The sequence below is a fragment of the Populus nigra genome, chromosome 2, assembly GCF_951802175.1.
Source record: "Populus nigra chromosome 2, ddPopNigr1.1, whole genome shotgun sequence".
In the NCBI taxonomy this organism is placed as follows: Eukaryota; Viridiplantae; Streptophyta; class Magnoliopsida; order Malpighiales; family Salicaceae; genus Populus; species Populus nigra.
The window spans coordinates 47,714,367-47,724,224 of record NC_084853.1 but is presented as its reverse complement, the minus strand read 5'-3'; the positions used below and the strand labels follow the sequence as shown (position 1 = coordinate 47,724,224).

The window sequence follows — 9,858 nt, the reverse complement described above, 5'->3', positions numbered from 1 at the left end:
TTTCCCCTTCACATTTCACACACCCGTAGGCCGTAGTACTTCCATCCTCTTCTCTCTCAGCCCCTCGCCTCTCTTGCAAAAAGAACCCCAAAATGTCGGACTCTGAAACTACCCCCACCGTCTCCACCACAGCACCGCCATCAGAGGACCACTCATCTGCGGAGGGTATAAAGAAGCAGGCAAGCGGCGGCTTTTCTGTGCCATCAGACGACCACTACTCTGCGGAGGGTACAAAGAAGCAGACAAGCAGCAGCTTTTCTTTTAGCATTTGGCCACCGACTCAACGCACTCGCGACGCAATTATATCCCGTCTAATCGAGACCTTATCCACCACGTCCGTTCTCTCCAAGCGCTACGGTACTATACCTAAAGAAGAGGCCTCCGAAGCCTCCCGCCGCATTGAGGAGGAGGCATTCTCTGGCGCCACCACCGTGGCTTCCTCCGAGAAGGACGGGCTTGAGGTTCTCCAGCTTTACTCTAAGGAGATCAGTAAACGGATGTTAGAGACCGTCAAGGCTCGGGCTGGATCGGGTGCCAATGGTGATAATAGTGCGACGGAGACAGCGAGCGCTGATGTGACGCCGAAGGCGGTGGCGAATGAAGAGGTTTCGAGCTCTGCTGAGGCTGAAGCTTGATCTAATTAGGGTTTTTAGCTTCAAATTTGGTATGCTTTTAGGGTTTTTTATCTTTTTAATTTTGGTGTTTACTATGTTGAGATCTGGATATTTTAACTTATGGTTTTTTATGGTGATTGTATGATGATAATGATTTAGTATTATTATTAATAACTAGGTTTATTCTAATTTCTGATTGTTACAGTTTTGTGTTTTGATGTGTTTGCTATTTGCTGGGCTATTTGTGATCATGACAGTGTCAATGAAGTGAAAATTTATGTCTCATCAGCATGTTCATTGATTGATATCATAGAAAGTTTAGGCCTCATCAGCATGTTCATTGATTGATATCATAGAATATAGGGCACACTGATGGGCTCGTGTTAGGGATTTGATTGAACGGTGGGCAAATTTTGTTTTGTGCAAGTAATTGTGGTTTCTTAGAGCCAAGTCTGTTGTGTTTGATTTAAGAGCTTGAACTCGTATCGATATGTTTTTTGCTTATCTTGAATTTCAATTGGGGCATTTTATAGAATTGTTTTAGAAATATAATCACTATACTACATTGCGTAGTGAAAACAAGAGAAATTGGACACATAGTGAAATGGGAAGAAAATGGGGAAAAAGAAAAATGTTGCGAATCTACATATTATTGCAGTATTTCCTCTGTCAATTGTTGGTGTTGTGAGATGTCTAAAAGAAAAAATCATTCCTTTTGTAACGAGTGGGAAGACATTGTTATGTTATTCAACCCTTGATTACGCATGTTGTGCAATTCTCATGAGATGCTTTTGTGTAGACTAGGCTTAATGCACATACAAGTCTTCAATTTTCACTCAGACACCTCAAACACTGTTGTTTATCTAATTTCTAGAATGCATACTTGTATGATGGAGTGTGGATATGAAGTGCTTATGCTAGTTGTTTTAAAAAAACTGTTATTTGGATAGTTGAACCCAGGGAAGTTTCTGTTCTAGAGAGTTTGGTACTGCTAATGTTTTCTACCATCTTTCTGGTTGATCCAAGTTTCAACTTGGTTCCTATACCTCATTGTTCCTGTGTTAACCCCAGCAGTCTGAAATTCCTTTTTAACAGTCTAGGACGTTAGGCACGAGCTACTAGTATTATGCTTAGTGACTGGAAAGTGTTCTTGTCCCCATTCATTTCTGCATCATATACTGATCATTCTGTGTTGGGTTGTGGGGCCGTTTTCAAATTCTGAAAACGATTAGGACTTAAATGTCACCGGTAACATCTCTCGTTGCAAAAGGCAGCCATTTCATTTTCTGGAATTTAAATCAGTTAGTATGACTGCAGTACAAAAGGCAGCCCATCTCCCCTCTTCATTTGACATATCCATTTATGTTTTTTTTTTTTTTTTGCTGGATCCTCCTGGCATAGTCTCTCTCTCAAGGGTACAACGTCACGGCAATTATTTTTCTCGATCGGGAGTGTCGGAAATGATATGGATGGAAAGAAGAAGGAATTCTTATCCTTTATTAGTAAAATGAAAGAGAGGATAAGGGTCGTCGCTTAGTATTTTAGTCAATAGTAATCCTGACTAGTCTCGGAGTTTGAGTAAGGGAATTGATTGTGTAAAAAGAATATATTAACACTTTTAGTATGTTTTACCTGAAAGACGTTGTATTGTTTATTTATCTGATATAAACCAAGGAAATGTTGTGTTTTCTAACCTTTGACATGTCTAAGGTTTAAGAAAAGGCCTCCTTGATAAGGATGTCTTTATCTTATCGAGTTAAACATTTAATCGTTCTAATGCTAACATAAAAAATAAAATAAATTATCTTTTTATTTAATATCAGAAATATATCTTGCATAAAAGTTTATAATCTTGTATATTAAAAGAAACAAAAAAAAAATTTATTTTAATATTAGAAATATATCTTACTAATAAATTTATAATCTCACATATTTAAAAAAATAAAATAATTTATTTTTGTATTTTTAAAATGTGGGTCAAAATCTTTTAGAATTTTACGAACTTCTAAAATTCATGCAATATTTTTTTTAAAAAAATAAATATGTCGAAGTATTTTAGATTTTTTTTTTAAAAAAATACTTAAATAAATTTAGGATTTTTTCTTAGGTTTTGTTTGGTAAAAATTCATTTTTTTTGTAATAAAACTATCAAAAATAGGTTAATGTATGTTTGTCAATCACATCTTTAAACTAAATAGGGCCTTAAATCTTTTAACCTAATTTTTATGTTAAAGATGTGAATGCAACAACATTTGTTAAGTATTTCAAATCTTTTTTCTATGCTTATAAACATAAACATAAAATAAAATAAATAAAAATCAACAGAAACAGGCAATGAGGAATCCACTTTTGAATTAACAAGATATATCTATAACAACTACTTTCTCTTGGCTTTTCTATTTTGCCTCTCACAAAAACTTTTGTTTAGGCTTTTGGATCTCTATACTTGTGTTTCTTAATGATATTTTTCTTATTTTTTTCTTCTAATCTTTTCTTTTTTTTTTCCTTCCTTATTTTTTAAGCTTATTTTCTTGATCTTAAGATGAGTATTTATAGGGTTTTACTAGTATTTTGAGAGGTCTTGAATTTATTTTTTACCTCTTGATCTTGAAAGAAGTTTTGTAAACTCTTGATATAAACTCATTAAGGAGCCTTTGTGTGTGAACACATGAAAATCAAATTAGTTTTTGCATGATTGTTGCATTATTGAGGCTAATTGAGTTACCCACTTTTGAGGTCTCATTGGACCAATTCTGATATCATTGTTGCTTAAGACCACTTGAAGTTGATAGATGGGGTGTAGATCTTTCATTTAGATCTAACTTTACTCAATTTAGAAGTCAGCAGCTTCATATTCATTCATTTGAAATTGTCATCTTGATTAGTTAAAATTGTCAAAACGGAGATGCAAGTTGACGAACGACGTGTCATTTACCCTCTCTTCATTAAGTCTGAATGACATATTGTTTAGGGTTCTTAATTTGGGATTTGACATATTTCAATTGAGTCCTTATTCTTTTAATTACTTTTAATTATACTTGCAATTGCCTTCAAATTTTTAATTTCATGCAATTTTACCCTTGTCAAACTCAATTGGCAGTCCCAAAGTTGACCGTTATTTTCATTTTAGTTCCTAATTCTAAATTTGTGTATTTCGATCCTCAATTGACCTGAAAATTTTAATTTTTTCAATTTGGCCCGTGATTTGGTCAATTTCAACCCTTACATTCACATGTCTTTTTCTATTTGGTTATTGGTGTTGGATTTCTTTATTCAAGTCCTTAATTGCCCATTAAACTTCAATATTTATGCAATTAAGACCCTAATTTGACCAAATTAACTCTTAAAAATTACAATTCAACCCCTAGACTTTATTTTTTTTTAATTAAAGCCTAAATTGATTACAAATATCAATGTTTCTTGCAATTAAGCCCTTAATAAATTCAATTAAATCTTGAAAAATTTCAATTGAGTCCTTAAACATCCAATTTTGAATTTTCCTTCTGAAATTGAATTTTCTTTGCTAACTCATCAGTCGAAAATACATTGTTAAATTTTTAAATCTTGTATATTTTGATCTTCCTCAAACAGTCTTCAGCAATTTCCTAGCTATTCTGGTGTATTCTTCTTATTGGTATATTTTTTTTATTTTTTTTATTTTTTTTCAATTTTTTTTTGTATTTTTTTTTCTGATTTTTTTTGGTTTATATGGACCCCCTAAAATGGGTAACAACACTGTCTTTATCAAATATTTATTGGTTGGTATATATTTCTGTTTAAGCATGTTATCAATATTCTGCTTTAATCTAGGATGACCTGCCTCACCTGAGTACATTTACTCAATGTCGAAGTTGTGCTGCTGCTTGGACAGCAGAATGAATTGGTTATCCGTGGAGTGGCGGGCATACTTTCGGATCCTGTTGATTATACCCGTGATGTGTGTCATAGCAATGATATAGTACTTGAAATGCACCTCCACTGTTGATTATACCCGTGACCAGTGGCCTAAGCATTTTAGCGCAGGAATTGCTTTTTCTCTACCGAAAGGAAATACCACTCTTTAAGCTTAGAAAGCGTATTGTGAACTGTCAGTGGAAAAGAAAGGGCTCTTTAAGCCAAGACAAAGGGCATTTTTGAATGAGGTTAAGCCAGCAACGAGAAAGAGAAGTAGGAGATTAGGCCGCCTGATTCAGATCAAGGAGAAATTCCCCCAGAAAAGAAAGGGTAGAGCCTTAGCTATAGTCTAACTAGGTTGGTGCTTTACCAATATTAACCCTTGATGTATGCTCGTATTAGGATGATAATATTTGTGACTTCGAAGTTTGGAATTGCAGTGTTTGAAAACGTCCTGTTTCTTTCAAGACTAGGGACTTTTATACTGTAGTTTTGTGGACCGCATACATGCTTCTACTGTAACATTCCTTGCCCCCCAACCCTGTAATTCTGATTGGTTTGGATTATTAAAATTGTTTATAATGCTCAAGAAAGTTGTCATGGGATAACTAAATGTTGTCTTAGGTTTCAGAGTGTCCAGTCCTGCTCTTCCGTCTCCCTGGAGATATTTCACACTTGCACTGCACGTCTTAGATTGCCTTTGTGTTTCAAAGCCTTGCAAAACTTTTAAGAGCAGCAGATCAAAAGCCATTCACTCGATCCTCACTTCGAAGTTCCAACTCTATAGCTTTTACTGAAAGGAGGGTATTAATCAGTAATACTCTGCTTTTTGTCTGGTATGTCTCCTTTTGGATGAAGTGGATTTTGCTTCAACAAACTTTTCATCGCATGCATCTGTATTATCCAGCTGGTTGAAATATTTTGAAAGTTTTCCCTTGACAGTTGAATCTTTGTATGATAAGTAGGTAACCTAATTGAAAGGATATCTACTGTCGGTAATTTGTAGTTATTTCGAGGACCACACAGAAGTTGTTCACATTACAATCTAGTCGAAGGCTCATGTCTAATCATATAGTCCATGCATGCTCGATCAAGGTTAGATTGGCATGGAAGTTTAGATTGTTTTGAGTGATTCCCATCATGCTAATCTCTCTCTCTCTCTCTCTCTCTCTCTCTCTCTCTCTCTCTCTCTATTCTAGTAGTTTTAACCTAGAACAGTTCTATATTTTTCTGTATCCGGGTATAATTTATGCAGGCATACCCTTCGCATAAATTAATTAGTCCTATAGTTATTGTTCAGGTCTTCTGGATGTTCTTCGGTATTTATCCTCGGTGCTTAGAAAGAAACCCGAATCCCTTTACGAGACATCAACATAAGTGGTGGCTGAAGTTATTCTCGTGCACTCTCTCTCTCTCTGGAGTCCGGAATTTAGAATCAGTATAAAAACCATAGTTATAAGACCGGCCTGAGTCACTGTTTTGCAGTGTTAATGGTCAACTGTTTTGCAGCTGTATTCCCAAGTTTTTGACCAGAAAATCGTAGTGGGTGGTGGTGATGAAAGCATTTCTGTCAAAATTATATATTCCCATCCATTTGAATTCAATCGCAAGGGTGTCAGCAGTAGAAGCTCGGTGCACTAGTTGTCGGTTCTCTACTACATTTTCTTTGCTCTTTCTCCTTTTTTCTTGAAAAAAAAAAGGTCAGGTTAAATTAGGTGGTGTTTGACAAACAGTGACATGGATGAAAAATTGAGGAGCTTGCCAAAAAGAACAGAGAGTTGTTAATTTGATTACATTTTACCTACTTTCTCATCAATGAGTTGTACACTGTAATTCTTCTAATAATATATGGTGTAAATTGATTTTATGATATAATCATAATGGGAAAAAGTAAAGGTTTTTCTCCTAAAGAGGGACACCCAAGACATTTCACTGCAATTTTCTAGCACAAAATTTTGCCACTTGGATTTTCTATATCTTTTTATGATGACCAATTTTAATTTCAATAGAGGGGAACATGCATTTTTTGATTCTATGTTTAGTAATGCGATATATTTTATTAAAATATTTTTGAATTAAAAATATATTAAAATAATATTTTCCAGATTTTTTTAACTTTTCACATCTTTATATTGAAATTATTAAATATGCATAAAAAATTAATTTAACCGCAAAACAAGCACTTGCTAGACAATGGGCAAACAGTAATTCAAGCATAGGAAACCGAACCTTATTTTTTATTGCAAATGGAGGCGATATCGAGTGCCTATATTTTGGCGTGATCTAGTGCCATATTTTATTGCCACCATTCTATCAGAATCTTCTTTTTGACTTGGAGGCATTAATGTTTACAGAATTGTCCGAGCGAGAGAATAAAGCTCGTCGACTTCTCTGAATGTATTGGATAGCATGAGTGCCGAATTTATAAGAAAAAAACAACTCATTACTCACAGGTGCATTAATTTTTATCAATGTTCTTCATATGATTGAATTATAAGAGATGATATTACGTGCTGTGTTCCAGAGGTTTAGTAGATGCCCTGTTGATGACATGTATAAAAAGGTAGAGGCCAAATTGTATCCAAAGAGTTTATCTATAATGTTTCTATATCTGTAGCACTACAAATTACATTGTACTGGTCTATAAGATCAGTCCTTTGAAGGGAAAATCCTGGCAAATACAAAAACATGGGAAAACATGAGGGGGGGGGGGGGGGGGGGGGGTGCAAAAAGAGTCATGAAATCTGAGTGTTAATGGCCAGGGCCTCTTTTGCTAGGTCCAGAAGCCAATTTAAACATCAAGCTTCTCAACGAAGGACGACCGCCAGAGTTGTTTGAAGAAACAACAAATGAAGCCACGCCCTTTGATTCTTGAGCTCCATCTACTTGCTGGTATCCTGTGGTAGTGATGGTGCTGGAAGTTGAACGAAGGGCCCTGCAATGGACGACTCTCATCTCTGTCGACACCACCAATAGCATTAGGCCTAACGCAAACCAAAGGCTCTTCATTGAGCTCCCTTTTGTCATTGAGATTTCCATACCTTTAATTTGTTTCGAATTTCTATCTCTCAGAGAATTAGGTCGTCGTCTGAACCTGTTTTGATCAGTTCTGATCTCTCACACAAAGCTGAACTAGCTAGCTTCTTCTGTAATTCTTGTTGGGCTTTGTATTTGTGTGCCGTTTGATGCATATATTTATAGCAGTGTATGCTTGGTATGGACGGTGAGGCTCCTTGTCAAGTGGGACCGTAACAAGATCATCTGACTTGGCACAAGCAAGCTACCCCTTTCTTTTTCTCCTTTCGATCTGTTTAATTTGTGGTTTTATGCAAGACTATCGACCGTTTGGTTAAGGGCTAGTACGGGCCGCGGGGAGGTTGGAGGGACATTGAGCTTTTGCTTTGAAAACGTTCGTGCTGTTTCAGTTTGACCGTGTGCATTTATTCAAGCTGTGCAGTACATATATTACATAAAGTCGTGAGGAAGATAGCAAGAAACTTCAATACGTTACATATATGTATATGTAAGTGTGTGAGACTGTGCGATACAAAATAGTGCCTTTTCTGCATGGTTTCACACGGTTTCTGAGTTCAGAATCAAAGCGTGTGTTTACATTTGTCCAAGACGGTGCGTCCCTAGGGCATGGTCAATAAGCCAGGAGGGGGCAGCAGAACATGCTAGGCCCGTATATGATTAGGCAGCAAATTAAGTACTCATATTGAGGAGGGGGGGGGGGGGTTTGTAGCCATGTTAAGGCTATTTTAAGCCTATATTATTAAAATTTAATGATTTTAAAATATAAAGTATCAATTATTACCATTAAATTTCACTATATTATGCCTTGCAGCATCCACAATGTAATTTCAAGCTTTCATTATCATGAAACTTGATTTGTACTCACAAATCAACTCAAAACCTTGCTGACTTGATATCTAGCTTAGGTTAGATTTCATTTTAAACTTTTTTTCTTTTATCAAAAAATTATCATTTTAAAGATTTTATTTTAAGAAAAATCATAGCATAATAGCAAATCAATCCACTACCATAGTTTTAAGCAACTTTTAGATTGTGTCTTATAGAATAGATCTAATATGAAGTTGTTTAGGGGAGTAGTAGGAGTTGTTTTTTAAAATATTTTTTATTTAAAAATATATTAAAAAAATTATTTTTAATATAAACACATCAAAATAATCTAAATTAATAAAAAAATAATTTGAATTTTTTTAAAAAAAAAACTTGCAAAATTACGGTCAACCAAATCATCATGCACCCTCAAAGTGAGGTGAGGAGGTGCCACAGAATGCAGCATCCTACAGGCTGAAAAGGTAGGAATCCTTCGTCGGTATACACAATTTTCTGATATATAGTTTTACTAATAACAAAGCTTTTCTAGCTGTCGTTGTTGTCAAAGAAAGGCATTCAGGCTCAAAGTTTTCCACGTTCCTTTTCAAACCACATGCCTTTCAAGATGCGATAGACCACTTGGTGGATTAAATTGTTAAATCTCTAATTACTCCTTATTTACCTGTAGAAGGATTGACAATAATATTGTTGTCAGAATGATATGATCAGGTCTATCCTTTGACTATTACATAAACTCGATACTGGTTGCTAGTGCTTTATTATGCTTTAATTAAGCTATTAATTTACCTGTCTTTTTGGTACCGATTGAGACTTTGTTGTATGCATGGAATCAATCAAGTGATTTCCATGCTTCTCTAAGTAGATCAAACGACGACGATGTATGTTTAGTATTGTTGTTGTAAATTTTTTTATATAACCAAGATTTTAAATTAATAGAATTTTCAGTGAAATTCATTTATAAATATGGTATGTATTAATTAAACACTTTCAAAATTATAACCGGAATAAAACATAGTTTCAACTACACGGCAACTCTCCAAAACCAACCTAATATCATCATCAAGAAAGCAAATTAAAGCCCTTTAACAATTACAAAGAAAACATCGGTGTACAATGTGCATCGATCTACATTAGCATGTATGCTGCCACTGTCCTTGATCGGATGATAATTGAATTATAAGCTGCTCTGACAACAATACCATGGTAATAATAACACTTTATAATCAGAAAAGTTCGACGCAATTAGGTTGCTAACTTTATGAGTTTAGTTAAGGTTTGGGATTTAACAACAAAAACGAAATTATTAGGTTGAAAGGTAGGTTTTAATAATAAAAAGGGCCAGTCAAATATTACATCGCATGAGTGTTTCATTGAGTCCTGACCCTCTTCATTCACATGTGTCCCCAGAAATTGTCATAAATCAAATGTCAATGTTTTGATCATGTTTCTGCTTGAAATATCAGCATGGTGTCTGCCGGAATACTTC

The 9,858-nt window shown here is 35.0% G+C and overlaps 1 protein-coding gene across 1 annotated transcript; it reads left to right on the top strand.

The window, feature by feature from the left end:
- LOC133681670 (MFP1 attachment factor 1-like) lies at nt 1-803 on the top strand. Its single transcript, XM_062104781.1, has one exon. The coding sequence runs from the start codon at nt 93-95 to the stop codon at nt 633-635; it is 543 nt and encodes a 180-aa protein (XP_061960765.1). The 5' UTR covers nt 1-92; the 3' UTR covers nt 636-803.
- Nucleotides 804-9,858: the final 9,055 nt, after the last annotated feature.